We start from the raw sequence: 16,070 nt of genomic DNA, 5'->3' as shown, positions 1-16,070 counted from the left end.
TGTTTTTAAATGCCACGGCTGCTGAATCAAACAATCACAGTAAAACCAAAAATTGAATGCCTTTAAGTGCTGTTGACATTGTCTTGACATTTTCTGTTGCCAAAAAAGAGGCAAAACTGACAAAAATGTGTTTGTTGATCACTGACTTTTGACATTTTGTTCACCAGTCAAACCAGACGTTGTCAAAAATAAATCAAAACAGATCAGACTTAGAGATAATTAACATTCATATCAACTTGTATCTCATGAGAGCTTTCACTGTCTGTACAATGCCATATGGATCAATGACCATCTCCTGCTGGGATCTACGATGCTTATCTTTTTCTCTAAACAATCAAGGTTGCTGCACTCTCCCACAGCCTATGCAATGTTTTTTTAAAACATAACCATTTTTCTAACCTGGGAACCTTTGTATACTTTGTATCTTTCTTGTCAGTTTGTAATTTTTCTTTTATTTGCCACTATGTTTAAAAAAGGCTGTGTTGTGTGTGCTTACTGTATCTCAGCTTCAGTGTCAAACTTGAAACAATACTTTCATCATCAACGGCTTACATTAAAATATGTGCTTTATACTTTATATGAAATATTCACCCTAAACCTGAAACATCCAGTCACACCACATTTACTAGGCTGGCGATCAATAAATGAATCAGCCTTCATGAAACATCTTTTATTATCCTGAATGATCATCATTTTTGTGCAAAGACAAAAACCAAAGTTTTTTAACATCAAATGGCAGTCTGTAAAATTAGAGTGATTCACACAATGCTGTAAACTTTTGTCCAGTGACATTAACGGCAATAAAGTATTGTGGGTTATATTTTTAAGTCTTGTGTCCTGAGTTATTTTCTCTTGTGTGTAAATATCCATGGCTAACAAAAGTGACACAATATGACAAAATAAGTAGCAATCAATTTATTTATTTTCAACAGGAACAATGTGGAGCGTCCACACAGTCCAGCCATTGGTGGAACTCAGGAAGAAGAAGAAAACCCTTGTTTTATTTTCACTGATTCAACCCAGTGTATCAAAAACAAAGCCGGTGGTCTATGTATGCAATTACAAAAACACAAGAAGAGCAAAGCTACCTGCTTTGCCTTATTCTAAGATGTGGCTGCATGACTACACCTCAAAAACCCACAGTCGATACAGTAAGAGGAAGATGACAGAAAGGTAGCAAAAAGAGACTCCCAAACCTGAGTCAAGAATAGAAAAATAAAGCTTTCTCTTGCCTAAAGGTTGCTGTTTGCTTCACCACCACACTTGGCAGGCGGACTAAGCTAAGGACAGAACCAGTGAACATAAACTCTACTTGCAGTAATAAAAGATTATAGTTTAAATATGGCTTCTTGTTATAGACATGGTAACACACAAAACATACACGGATAAAATTATACAGAGACACAAACTACCTGCTTAAAAAGCATCTGAGACTGCAGTGCTGTTCCTGGCTCAGTGTCAAAAAAAGTAAGGATTTGTGCTCCTTGATCAGCACTTAACACTTGAATGCTTTACAATGGACATTGGTTCATTAAAGGGGCATCTGCTTAAGTGTAAACTCCTTCATTTAAGTTCTGCTTGTGTTCTGCATTCTCTCCATAAATCTAGCTTTGAGGTTATAAACTTTGTTGTGAGTAAAGGTGATCTTCCCAAAAATATTATTGTGTTTTAATAATTGCAAGCTCTGGAGTTTGGAAAACCTAGCCCTAAGGTGATGTTGTAGCATGTTTAATGGGTACAGTTGGTTGGGTTAAGGCAGCTGTGCAGCTCATTATTTCTGTCCTTCATGGTCCAACATCTGGATGTTTGGCTCGCAGCGTTTCAAGTGATCTTTTGTTGAACCAGACTTGTTATGCTTACATAGCATCCTGCAGCCTCACATTTACATCAGTACAAAGGCTGCAAAACAGTGATATAAACCAGGCATACACCAACCCTCTTATTAGAGTGCATTCACAATATTATGCATTGGTACAGTCCATTTCCACATCCAAACTGCTCTAAACGACTCTAAAGTCTATGAACAATGAAATTTACCCCTTACAGCACATTACACCAATGCATAATCAAACTGGCCCCTCTCCAGCCCCTCCTTGTGGTCAGTCCAGGATGATGCAGGCATGCGGCTGTAGGGGTCCAGCAAGATCCTGAAGCACCTGACCAGCAGGAAGACCAGGAAGAGCATGAGTAGGCCTACGAAGGCAAAAGCGGTACGCTGCTCAGAATCCCCCCCAACGAATGCCAGAGAGGGGATGCTGCTGCCACCAGCAGGACTGCCGGGGAGGGAGGTGCTGGCCGGGGACAGCAGCAACTCGTAGTCCAGTGTGGGCACATTGTTCATCCTCCAAGGAGCCCGCAGGCAGGGCTTACACACTGACTGGACGATTGGTGTATTGGGAGGAGGTGTGGAGGAGAAAGAGAAGTTGTTCATGAGGGGTGGCGTAGAAACGGCCAACTGAGATTGGGAGTTTGATCACAGTGTTTACAAGTCTTATATTATATTCCCTGTTTTTTGGGTGAAGGACATGTGGGCTGAATACAAAGTTAGGTAGCCACAGCCAGCAGGTAGTTAACAAGTCTGCACAGCAGTCCTCAAGGTCAGAGAGTGTGGTGTATTTGTCTAAAATGTGTGTATTCTGATCACAGCAGGACTTGCACACACATCTTCTTCTTCTTGTCAGATTATTTTGTCAAATATAGGTCAGTCAAAGTGACATGATCCAGAAAGGTCTGGCCCTAATCTGCTCTGACAATGTGACAGGCCCACCTGCATACGCACACGCACACTTTTCAATTAAAGCAGACTACTTTTGAGTATCACACATTTAGAGGAACTGACTGAACAGTGTAATGAAGCTCTATGGCTTGTTTTTATTCAAGTGACCAACCCTTAGGATGTAATGTTTTTAAAGTATTTATCAGGGCCAATCTGCCACATCAGCTCTCATTCTCGCTCTCAATCAGAGCAGACAGGACGTGACACCTGCTAATGCAAACACACCAACACGTGTCCGATCACAGTCAAGGTGAGTGCTCTCTTTCAGATTTAATAGTGTGCAGATGGACTTCTAACACCCACCTGGGTATGTTGTGTCACTGAACTGAGAGTCAGACACAATACTTTTTAAAGCATCTGCAGAGGCCAGCAACACCAGGTGTGTGTTAACATACATGTGTGGGGATAATTAGATCAGGAGGTCAGTGGATCAATGGCCCGGAATATTAAGCAGTGCATCACCTCTGTATATGTTGCCCGGTAAATGCAACGTTTTCCCTTGTAGAGCGATAAGTGGGCCGGAGCAGTCAAGTGTTCAAACTGCCTTGTTTGACAACAAGAGCAGCAACAAGAGGTAGAAAATGAAGGTTCTGAAAAGTTAAATTGTCAGTCACAAATGAAAAGTGGCTTCATCCAGTTTGACCTTCAGTCTATTGAATGCAGAGAGTATTTATGGGGCTCTTCAGTGGACATGACAGACGGTCATTAGCAGGCATGGTGTCATCAGATGTTTCTGGTTAAGTCCTGGTTCTTTTGACTCACCACCTGAAAGAATAAGAGACCAGTGGTTAGAAAGGAATTGAGATAATTGTCTCAAAATGTCACTAATAAAGCTCTAAGGATAAATTTTAATTTGCACAATATTACATCAGTGCATAGTAAAATCCCTTCAAATAAAAACTGCTTGCATTGCACAACTTTTCCATGAGGACTGTTTCTAATGCAAACCCTTAACCAACCAAGGAGAAGATTAAGTCATACCTTCCTCATTTCATCATATGATCTGATTATTACCACCCTTTGCTCAATATGTAACAATGACAGTGACATTAGCCATCTGTGGGGAGAACACTGCACCATCATCCCCTGTAATGACACTCAATTAGTAGCTGATTATGGTGCCATTACAGCCACATTAGCAGTAATGAATGCATGATTATAAACACTGATAGTGCATGACATCCCCCTCATTTGTCAGTGCACTGTTACAGTGGGCCATTTGTTCACTTGTTGACCCCCTTCAGTCACTAGCTCAGTGATGGAGGGAAAGACAAAGTTGTGTGGAGCCTCATCAATAATCTAAAATCGCATCTCCTCTGGCGTACCAGGTTTCAAATCATTAAAGAAACGCGATACACAAACCGTTTTTACCTGCTCACCCATCTGAATATAGCGGTGACTGGGCTATTTGCTTAGACAACCGTGTTACTGAGAGATATGCAGAGCAATGAATGTGTGCGGGGGGAGATATGCTTGTAAATGAGACAAAGGCGGGAGGATGCAGAGGAAGAGAGACAGATGGTTGGAAACAGAAAGACACAGTCATTGAAAGGGAATTTCATTTTTTTAAGTGGCTATATTACAGTAGAGAGGAAAAAGGTCAGAGTGGCAAAGATTAGGTTAGAGTTGAGTGACTCAAGGTTTACAGTAAATAGGAAATGTAGGACGGACAGAAAACAAAGTTAGAGGAAAAGCAAATTATGGAGAATGATAGAGGAGGTAGAGATGAACAAAGAGAGCAGAAGTACCTTCGGTAAATGGGCAGCTTTACAGAGGAGAGAGTAGAGGTTTGCTGGCACAAACTGGACCGACTCCTCTGCATGGCCATGGCAAAATGCCTTTTCATATACTCTCTCTCGCTCTCTCTCTTTCTCTATCTCTCTCTCTGTCACTCTTTTTGGCTTTCAGTTCAAATGTTTTCTATCTGCTAATTCATCAGCCTGTGTCTCCTGGGTGGTTGGTGCACCGGACTTCAGACCTAAGAGCAGGATGACACACCTGGGAAGTGGCCCTCGCACTGTGAATGAATGTGCACTTGTGTGTGTGTGCGTGTGTGTGTGTGTGCGCGTGTGATGCCTTTCTGGCTTGTCGCTGCCTTTGACTGATGGGAGTTGCAGAGCCCAAGAATAGGTCAGAAAACTTTGAAACTGTTTTTAATGACATTGTTGTGACTGACACTGTCACGCGCAGCTCCAGATCAGATTTCTCTTCAAACTTTTCTTTTAAGTTCTTTTGTCTTCCATCATATAAAACGTGTCAGTGCATCAGTGTTAAAAGTAGCTATTAATATAAGCTGTCATATACAACCTTTGTTTAAATAAAACACAGTTCAAGACCCTAAACCACCATATTTCATATTCAACAAATAACAATGATTAAGGTGTAACTTCTATTATTAACAGGTGCTTAACTAAACGGAAGCTCAGAGAAATCCCAATAAAACACAGTCTACACAAAGACACAGAAGAGATCTTAACAGGCAAAAGAGGTATGGGGGAATCACAGACGTGCAGGACCTTTAAAATGAGCAAAGTTATGATCTGGAACAGAGGGTATCTGATCACAGCATGTGTAACAAGACTAAGAATCTGACTAAAAATTAAAATTGATGCTCAGTCCCAAAGGTGAATCTCACAGTGATCTGTACTCAAAAGGTGTTGAGCTTCAGTACCAAACCCTGGTCCCGACAGATGGCCACTGCACAGGAAAAACTGTGTGAACACACAGTGATGCAGACAGACCAGTCTAACCAAGCCTTTAAACAACCCACTCATGTGCACGCACGCACGCGCACACACACACACACACACACACACACAAACACACACACACACACACACACATACACACACAAGCATTACTGTAAACACACACTCTCGAAATACAAGTGTGCTAAAAAGAACATTGCCGACGAAACCCCACACAATTGGAATAATTTCCTTTTTGAATGTGGGAGGAGTAGTAAATAGGTACGCACACATAACCTCCTCATCTGATCCAATCCACCCTGTAATTATTTAGAGGCAACGTTTTTCCATTATCTCTCACTACCTTGTCACAGACAGAGAGAGAGGGTGATAAATAGACTGAGGGAGAGAGGGAACAGACTAAAAGAGGAGACAGAGCAAGCATTTGTTACCTTTGAAATAGTGAAATCTATCAAATTATACAATTATAGGTACACCATTACTTCTACAAATTGTATATTGATTTATTTATGCAATGGAATTTACTGTAATCATGTGTGTAAAACGTATACAGAATAGTCGATTTTATGAAAAGGAAGTCAAAATGGCAAACATGTTGTACTTCCTGCCTTTGTTGGTCAGATAGTTTAGGGCTACCAGCGTGTGTGTGTCAGTGTGTGTGTGTGTGTGTGTTTGTGTGTGAGTGTGTTTGTGTGTTTATGTGTGTTTGTGTATGTTTGTGTCTGTGCATGCGTGTGCGCGTGCTTGCGTGTGTGCCAGCGTGTGTGCGTAAATGGTTGTGTGCATGCGTTCATGTGTGTGAATAAGTCATTGGGATGTGGAGGGAGGACAGAAAGAGATAGCTCAGCTTATTTTCTTCCTCGTTAAGTCTCTCTCGCACCATCACCTTCCATCAGCTTTACACATATACACTCATACACATCTTTGCACGCGCACACATGTGCACAAGCACACACATACATACACACACACACAATGTCGTCCATCAGCCTTCTTCTCGCTCGACTCGCGTTAGTTCTCGCCCACTCCATTTCTCTTTCAGGACACTTCAAAGCACTGACGAGACCCCTGAGATGAAGGGAAACGAAGCGGACACTCGTCAGTCTTCATTGAAAAGCCCATAAATCGACATCTCTCTCTCACACATGTAAATGGGCCAAAGGTAACTCATTCTTATTGAAAAACACACAAGCAAACACAATGGAATGGACACAAACACTTTAAAGTCCCCATACTTCAGCTCACTTATGTGTACGTAGTATGTAGATGAACACACACACACACACACACACACACACACACACACACACACACACACACACACACACACACACACACACACACACACACACAAATGGGTTACCACTGTCATCACTTTCTCACAGTGCCATTAGTCAAGGTAACAACAGACCTAACCCGGGTAAACAAATTGAAGAGAGCTGATAATAATCTAGTTTAAGACGTATTTGGTAGTCAGATGCAAATGCTTCAATGCTGAATTTTGAGGTAAAGTTTATGCATTTAGGTTCATGTAAGTTTAAAATCATTAGACATTTTCTAGTGCTGATCATATTTTAACATCTGAGCTGCAATTGGGTAAAAATGGCAAAAAAATGGTGCCGCATTAGTCATCAATTATTAAAGGATGGAACAATTTTTGTTGACAAGTAAGTAAGTTGAACAACATTTGTTTTCTTGCAGTCACAAGTTATGAAGAAAACATTTTTTTATTTTTCTTCTTTAAAATCAGATAATGTCTTCTTTACACTTTATAGTCAGTTTCTCTAAATGTGTAATACTCAAAAGTAGTCTGCTTAAATTGAAAAGTGTGTGTGCTCTCATTCACCCACACAGGTCCCAAGAGTCACACAAACTTCACATGAAAACTGAGACAAGCGAGATCTTTTCATGGGGAAACCGCAGACCACAGCTGTCCTCCCCCTCCAAGCACACAGCCAACCAAGCCAGCCTCCACAGGGTTCAGTGCAGACAGCCTTGATTTGTCATTATGTATAGCCTGAGTAAAGCCACATTCTAAAAGTAATTAGACTTTAGAAACAAAGAGAAGAGAAGAGAGAGAGAGTAATTGGCAAGAGCAAAAGAAACAGAGAAAGAGAGAGAGAGAGAGAGAGAGAGAGAGAAAGAGAGTGATAGTATATGTCCACAGTCTCAGCCACAGTCTGCTGGGAATTACATTAACCCTTTCCAATTTGCTGCTTATCAGGATAAAGTTGACCTGAAGAAAAGGCAATGGGGAGCTGCATATGATCTACAAGCTCAGGTGGACATCCCCATTCCTATCACTACAAAAGTAATGCTGTTCACAAAACAAACAAACAATACATAAACTGCACATATTGTCAGATGACGGGGGCTACAGTGAGAATTTATTGATACCATCTATCATTAAGCCTTTTTGATACATTTCATTCCCTGTCTGCTGTGATGGGTGGATGTTTGTCTGGATTCATTCGTCACCTCAGGGAGCTGACGACTGCCGTGTGTCTGTGGCTAATGAGGACAATGGGGACCGGGTCACCTTGAGGGGTGTACAAAAACAAACGTTCTCCAGATACAGACTTTATCAAACTTTATTGTGACATTTCTCTTTACACTTGGCAAGCAGCTCCTCAGATAGCCCCCATCATAATTATGCCGGCAGACACTCAGTAGCCGTAATGGTGATAAAGTTGGGCAATTAAATATTCTGCTGTTCCAACACAGCCAGCCAGTCGGCTCTCCACGCACACTTGCTTACGTACAAAAAGGTGTGCATTTGTGTGTAAGAGACAGATATAAAGACACATTGTGAGCAAGAGAGAGAGAGAGAGAGAGAGAGAGAGCGCCCTGTTCGTTAACTGTGTGTACATGCAAATTAAAAGTAGTGCTGTTAGAGTGGAAAGTACTCAAGACTGCTGACCTTTTAAAACAAAAGAGTGTGCAGCGACATAACAGTGAGGGCAATACACTTTATGTTGATTGTGCATTCTTCAAGAACCTGTCCATTGTCATCAGCAAATGTACTTTCTCACTGCTCACTCCTCATCAGTTTGAAATATGGATTACACTGCCAGGAGTTTCTGAAGAGAAAAAGGGGCCTGCCATGACAGCTGCTCACAGAGAAACTGAGATTGTAGTGAACCAGGAGAAAAGAACAGGGGACCGAGATATAGAGTGAAAGACAAATGCAGTTGTACACAGATGAAGGAGCAAAGGGGAAAAAACAAGCCCTTTGTGATTTCCTGATGCAGCAGAGCAATTTCATTTTCAAAGCTGCCTATAATCTATCATTTTATCACCAACCCAGATGAACACGTAGTCTATTTTCTCTATCAGCATACTTAGGGTTTTCAAGGTCACTTCTGCATCAATGTTCAATTCTTGATCAGTATTCATTTTGCACTAGATGGCAAGCTTTCTATTTAGCTAAATACAATGCGGTCTGCTTTAGGTACAGCTGATGAGCAGAAAGTCTCCCCTGAAAGGGTCACCTGCTGCGTGGCGTGTGCGAGTGCACGTCTCTCCCCAAAATGCCAGGCGGGATCACATCTCCAGACATCAGGGAAGAGGAGGGGGACGCTCCCCTTCTATTTAGTCTCCAATCTGGTTCGTCCTCTCTCCTGGTTGTTTGTGTCACTCTCTCTGATAGCCTAAAGCACCGGTGTGTCTGACACTTTGAGGGAGTCAATTCGTTATCTCTGTGGATGAACTGAATGGACGTCCTGCTGATGATTAATCTATTAAATCTTGCAAAGCATTAGTCAGGAAAACTGGGTGAACTGTGAGATGCAATATACGCACACAAAATGAAAAAAACATGAAAACACATATGCTGGTGTACCAAAAAGCACACAGAGACACATACTGTACATTCAGTACAAGGATGTTCAGATGCAAACCCTACTTATATCATTTGACTGGTCATACAGTCATCAGTGCATTTGTATGAGCGTCCCACAGACCGCTGACTAATGTGTTGAGTCCTTATTTGGCGAACAGAATTTGCCCCGCAGCATCCTGTCCTTCACTCTGACCTTTGTTGTATTTCTCACCAATGAGTCAGTATGTATTTCACTCTACTAATTTTCATCTAGCCTTCAGAATTTGCTTTAACAACAATGGTCAACAATTTAAAGTGTCTACATGCAGACATTTAAACTGCAACACAGATTCAAATAGTGTAAGGGTGTGTGGGAGTGCAGAATGCTGGGATAAATTGTGTATTTTAATTTAATAAGTTGCTTTACATACATACAGCAGGTGGTTCATGTACAGATTACACACTTATGTAAACTACATGCAACCTTCTTAGTTTTAAATTAGACAATAATGAATACCATGTGGACCAACATGGCTACACAGGATTCAAATGTAAATGTTGTGTAAAAGCCAGTGTCTTAGGTTCTTACATTCTCTGAAGTTTGACAGATATAAGATACAGTACGTTCTGCATATTTGGTACACGTAAAGCTATTTGTGCATTCCATAAACTGTATCATTTTCATGAAAGACATCGTTCAATATACCCAAAAAGTACCATAGCAAAGGCACAGTATAAGAATCTATGGGCTCAAATATTAGACCTGAGTGTCATTTTTCTGCTTTAAATTTGTAATGAGATATTAAAAACACTTTGATTGCTCAATTTATCTTGTGTTATCTAAATGATGAAATAATTTCTGCTCAAATTCTATATACACTTTCTCAAAATGTTTATATGATACACATGCTCACACAAAAGTGACCACGGAAAACCACGGAAATTATCTCTAGGCATCATTACACAAGACCTTTATTTGAGACTTAAGTACATCACATCTCGTATTCACTAGGTCTGCTGCGCCCTGTGCAATAAAGCGGTCATGTCACGGAAAATAATAATGGCAATAAAAAATACAATAAAAAAGACTAAATGCACACACTTACAGAGCAAACCTATTTGTGGATTTTATTCCACCCAGTCATGACTCTCTAAGCTCTAAATGTGATTTTTTTTCTTCCTGTTATGAAGCACCTCAGGGAATGACTCAACGGGAAAGAAAGTCCTGAAACACATTTGTCGCCTCCAGCCATCTAACTCACTGATGCTGGCATGCTGACAGGCAGCAAAATAAACCACCTTCACCCCCACCACCTTAATAAATCTGTCATATATGACCATCACGTTCATCTATCCCTCACAACACCCCTCACTTCCATCGACATCTTACGTTCAACACACAAATCACAGGCATGAAATATTCCCACAATAATGAGGACAACGTGGTGGCAGGTCAGGAGTGAGTTGATGAGTGCTTAAGAAAGTGTTAAAAAAGGGAAGGAAACGTTTTACACAAAGGACCATTTTGTGTTACTGTAACAGATGACCGAGAGAGGTTGTCAGTGGGCATGAGAGCAGCTGACATGGCAGAATTCAACCCTATAATTCACCTTGAAAGACCCCTTGCTGCTATCACGATGGCTAACAGCGCAAAATCGGGAAAAGTCCTGGTGGCGAGGTGAGAAGATGTCAGATGAAAGATGAGGTAAGAGAAGACAGTAAAAGGGAAGCAGAGACAGAGCAAGAGAAAGGAAAGAACCAGGGAAAGGTGGAGAGCAGAATGGTAATCCCTATGATTCACGTCTGCGTGCAGACAGAGCAGAGGTCTGCGGCTACCCAGGGAGCACAAGGAATCAATCAGATATATCTGGAGGTAAGAGGAAGAGAAAAAAGTAGGGGGGTGGCCCTCGCACTGAATGAATGGGCACTTTTGTGTGTGTTTGTGTGTGTGTGTGTGTGTGTGTGTGTGTGTGGGGGGGGGGGTTATGGAAATGTCAGCACTCTTAAGTCAGAAGACAGCACTTTCCTTCCATCAAGCAGCCGTTCTGTCAAGTCCACTGAGACGAGCAGAGCCTGTGCCAGCCAGTCAACCGGCCCCCGATGAAGGCCATTTATATTACATGCCCTGCCCTCGCAACACTTGCTCAGAACCAAGGTGAAGTCAGCATTAAAAAAAGTCGTAAACTTTGAGGTAGACTGGAAATGAGTTGAGACGTCAGAGCGAACATGAGCAGGATGTAAAACAATGCCTTTCAGTCAACGATGCAAAAACACTTGTAACACACACCCATGATTGTGAAAATATCAGGTCCGCTTTAAAAAAAAGAAAAGGAAAATACATACTCAACAATGGCAAAGTGCTGATTCAAACACTGAGGCTAAAATAACTTTGCTCAGCATGGTGCTGCTGCTCTGATTTCCAATGACAATTGAAGCCACCAGTTGGACTCCTAAGCACGGATTAACCACAGAAGAAAAGTCATCGCAAAGACACGGACATATCACCTTGCTGAAGTGAAAGTGGTCTGTTCAGCTGATTTGATTACTGAGCTTAAAGTGAGGTGGTTGAGAGAGAGCGAGAGAGAGAATGAGAGAGAGAGAAAAGAGAGAGAGAGATAGAGATAGAGAAAGAGAGAGAGAGAGAGAAAGAGAGCATTGCAGACCAGAAAAGGAAAGGCCAAACACATCTAGGGCAGAAGAAAGAAGAGCTTATCTGCCCATTTCACTTGATGGTCCATCAGCAGATTTCATTCCAGTGAGTGAATTGGCCCTCTTCTAGTATTTCCAGGCAAGTTAATAGACTCGTCCTGGGAGCTATTCTGGGTTCCAGGGGTTATCTAGAGCAGAGACAATAAATCCTGGGCCCTGTGTTAGTTATCAAAGGGCTATAGATTATAGGGTTGATGAATATTTGATGGCTGACCTCCACCAGGAAATCAAAACCTCTACATCCTGGAGGATCGCCTCACTCTTACTTGTCAAGCTTTAAGAACCATGATGACTCCGCTGCTGTGTCTCCTCTGTGCTGAGACCTATGGCGGAGACAAAAGTCGATTTCCACTGATGCCGCTCCACCTTCCTGCTGCTTTTGTGTTCAAGTAAGCAGGAGGTGGCTCTTTACGGGCAAGCAAATAACAGGTTTATGAGCCCATGTGCTATGTTGCCACATTATATACAGCCAAATTGAATCACACTCAGTGTGACATTGCTATTATTTCAGGAGTAATACACTGAAGTATCGCAGAATGTTCAGGTGATTTCTTGTTCTATCCTTCAGCGTGAAAAAGTAATATAAGAACTGATCCGTACAACAGCATGAAGTTTAAATTATGGCTCTGTTAGAGCGATGCCGCATAGACACTTTGGTTTGTCACTCAACTTTTTTCAAACGGGGCCTGGACAGTTTGATAAAGCAACCACATTTGGTGAGCAATAAAGAGTAAATTATATAAGATATTGAACCTATTAACAGAGAGACAGGTGAGACAGCTGTGTGGTGGAGAACCTGATTCACTAATGTACTCCATGTAATACTGTATATCCTGACAGAAAGGCTTTGTGGGTAAACCCTCCTGGGTTTTCTCTTTCCTCTCCATCTCTCCTCTAATTACAGGTCATTACATGATGACACTGATGATGAGCTTCCTGCCGATTAGTGTTGCTGGCCAGCTGTTTATTTATCAGAAACTGACAATGGTCAATACAGTTAAATAGCTCCAGAATACAGGATGCTCTCATTTGCATGACTATCTATCAACCCCTCAACGTACAGTTTCCCCCCCTTTTGTTTTACCCTTTTGTGACACATACACATTCTGTATCATCTTGTTTCAACTCTTCATTCAAGCTTTTGATGTTTACATTGAGTTAAGATTTAAACCCAAGATCATTCCCTCAGGGGGAAATATGCAAAGATGTCTGCATTTGTCTGTTTTGGTGCGTGTTTTCCCAAAGTTCTGTGAGTTTGAACAATGTTAGAATGAACTCCATGCATTTGTAATGAATGGCCCACCAGTGGGGCGCATCTTCTATTACAGTAAGACACCAACATTTGAGCAAATTGCCTTGATCAGGCCAAAATGACATTTGTCGTTTACAATGCTGTATTAATAAAAACTCATGAAAATGAGAACATAGTGTCCAGTTAACCTCATTGAAATGTAGTCTTCAGTAGCATACTGTCCTTTACTTAGGTATCATTTATATTTTAATGGTAAAGCTCAAATCAAAAGAACAGCAGCGGACCTCTGCCCACTGCTCAACGAAGTCAATCCAGATTCTAGCTACCAATAACTCAAATTACTCATTACTGTTTACACAAGGTGCTTAATTATTTAGCAGTCACTGTAGCATGAGACCATATGAATGGGAGAGGCCAGGAAGGTAGTGGTACATTCAACGCCTGACACAGATTCTTAGACTCCTGGTGGGTAAATGATAAGGTGCTGGATAGACCGAAGCCCACACCTTTGTGGCTAGGAGCTGGATCAGATTACACAATAACTGATGGGAGTCGACCACAGTCGCAAATTAGAATTTTACTCTAAATGACAGTTTTAAATTAAATTCATGTGTGTAGCTACTGCTAGGTGTTTAGGATGTGCGTCTGTGCTATCCTAATGACCTACAGTATAGGGAGTTCAAACACCTTATCAATATATTTCAATCCACACAAAGGCAAAAATGAGGAATGTAAGGCATTTTTGCCACATCTTGCCACACAAGCATAGTTATAGAATTTTATGGCACATTGTTTCATGATGAGGCCTAGTAACCCAGTGTTTCAAATCAATCAAAGTCAGCATGTTTTGGTAAAAGGACAAGTAGCAGGTAAGGTGCAGGTAGTGATACATATATTTTTTCTCACTCAATATTATCTTCCACAAATAAGACAAAAATAACAAATATAAATGATAAAATATAAATTAGGTTTATATAGGCTACAACTCTTAGTCTCCAGCACTGCTCTTTAGATCCAAACTGACATTTACTGCTGCTCTTTGGCAAATGGGATTATTGTGATCAGCTGTAACAGGGGCTTGTCATTAATTTAAAAACTGACAAGGTAGGCTGGACTACAAGAGAATTTAACATCTGTGGTGAAAGGAGAACTTCCAAAGTTTGACACAAATAGGCTGTAGGCCTATAATACCCGAATCGAGAACGAGGCTTTAAACTTACAATACATAGCGGTATATTACACAAAAACACATGCAAGTCATTCTTTCGAATCGAAATCTCATTAACCGATGCCCGATACTGATTTATCTTGCGTTAATTGCGCTCAGTAATTCTTTGTTTTTGTTTTTTTTAAGTGCAGCCATTACAACCAGTGTGATTGCAAACAGTAGAATAGTGCCCAAACCTGATCAGCTGTGCCGTGCGTGTTTCCGCGGTGTCCGAACAGCTGCAGCCTCAAACTTTGTGATGCGCTCTTCTCTTCTCATCCGCTCCTGACTGCTGCTGCTGCTGTTGCCGAGCGGCGATTTGCAAGGAGACACGACTGGAAGCAGGCAGAGGCTCTTAAAGCTCCCCACCCACTCCAGCCTCCCCCAGGGCGCACAGCCAATCACAGATGAATTATACATAAAGTAGGCTACATGTTTTAATGTGAAACTACAGAAATACCTGTGAATATTTCAGGATATTGAACAAATATTTGTTATCGCACAACTAATTTCCCATAGGAATATTATTGCCTGGGAACATTGCCCGTCATAGATAAACTAACTATTGTGCTTCACATACACACAATTAGCAGGTTTTCCTCTGGGTACCATGAACTGACATTGAATTCTCCTCAACTTATTGTCACCCTCATTGCCTTCCTCCATCCATTCCGTAAACTGCCTAATCCACCCGGCATGCTCTCTTCCAGTTCATGCGGTGTGCATGTAGGGAAGCCAACAGCATCTGTGCAATCTGTTGCCACCAGCTACCATCCCTCCATCCCACTGCCAGCTGCCCCCGGTGCCAGTTCCCCTACCAGTGTCCCCAGTAGAGCAGGTCAGAGCTGGAACGTGTGGGACAGAAGCAAGACAGTAGTGGCAGACGGCTCGTACGTGTGCAGAGGCTTTAATTAGATTCTTTGCTGTCATTCTTTTGGTCCTCACAGACTCACCTCCACAGTAGTTATGTAATTGATAAAGGGACATTGCAAAACATCTTCCTAGAACATTTTTTTGCCAAGAAATAAGATCTTATTCAATGCTCCATTTGGAAATATTACTTGACTATCACCACAACACTGCAACTACTGTATGACTCAAATGTGATTTTCCCTTCAGTGGTCCATCAGCAACTGGCAGAAGAGCAGAATCTAAAAATATGTAAAGTGTTCAGTTGAAAACACTGGAAGTATACCAACCCAAGCGTAGGTTTGATGAAGCTTTGTTTCCTCCAACATAATTTCCACTGTTTAATCTCACCGCTTTCTGAACAGAGGTTAGCAAAGTGCAGGAAGGAAATGTTACTGAACAATGTCAGATATCCCCTGCTGGTTCATTGCACAATGGCAAGAGTGTGGGCAGACAAAGCTGAGTGTTCAAACCTTTGACAACCCCGCTGGACGTACATCTATTATCATTGTGCCAAGTCTAATTAAAGCTATTTTTTTTCTTGGAACAAAATGGCAGCTTTACATAAGGAGCTGATATTGTCCACATTTTAAAGTGTGTAGAAGTGTGAATGTGTGTGTGTGTGTGTGTGTGTATGTGTGTGTGTGTGTGTGTTTGTTTGTCCCCTATGGCTGTGGGGGCGTGTGCAA

The 16,070-nt window shown here is 41.5% G+C and overlaps 1 protein-coding gene across 1 annotated transcript; it reads right to left on the bottom strand.

Annotated features, from left to right (window-relative positions):
* Window positions 1-902: 902 nt before the first annotated feature.
* On the bottom strand, window positions 903-14,789 carry LOC117950678 (cortexin-1-like). Its single transcript, XM_034881983.1, has 2 exons — window positions 14,670-14,789; window positions 903-3,541 (listed from the first exon to the last, which is right to left on the bottom strand). Exon 2 carries the CDS (start codon window positions 2,429-2,431, stop codon window positions 2,051-2,053), a length of 381 nt encoding a protein of 126 aa, XP_034737874.1. The 5' UTR covers window positions 2,432-3,541; window positions 14,670-14,789; the 3' UTR covers window positions 903-2,050.
* Between the last annotated feature and the right edge of the window lie 1,281 nt (window positions 14,790-16,070).

Source organism: Etheostoma cragini, chromosome 9 (genome assembly GCF_013103735.1).
Source record: "Etheostoma cragini isolate CJK2018 chromosome 9, CSU_Ecrag_1.0, whole genome shotgun sequence".
Taxonomy (NCBI): Eukaryota; Metazoa; Chordata; class Actinopteri; order Perciformes; family Percidae; genus Etheostoma; species Etheostoma cragini.
The sequence above is the reverse complement of the archived record's forward strand: the minus strand, read 5'-3'. Positions and strand labels throughout refer to the sequence as shown.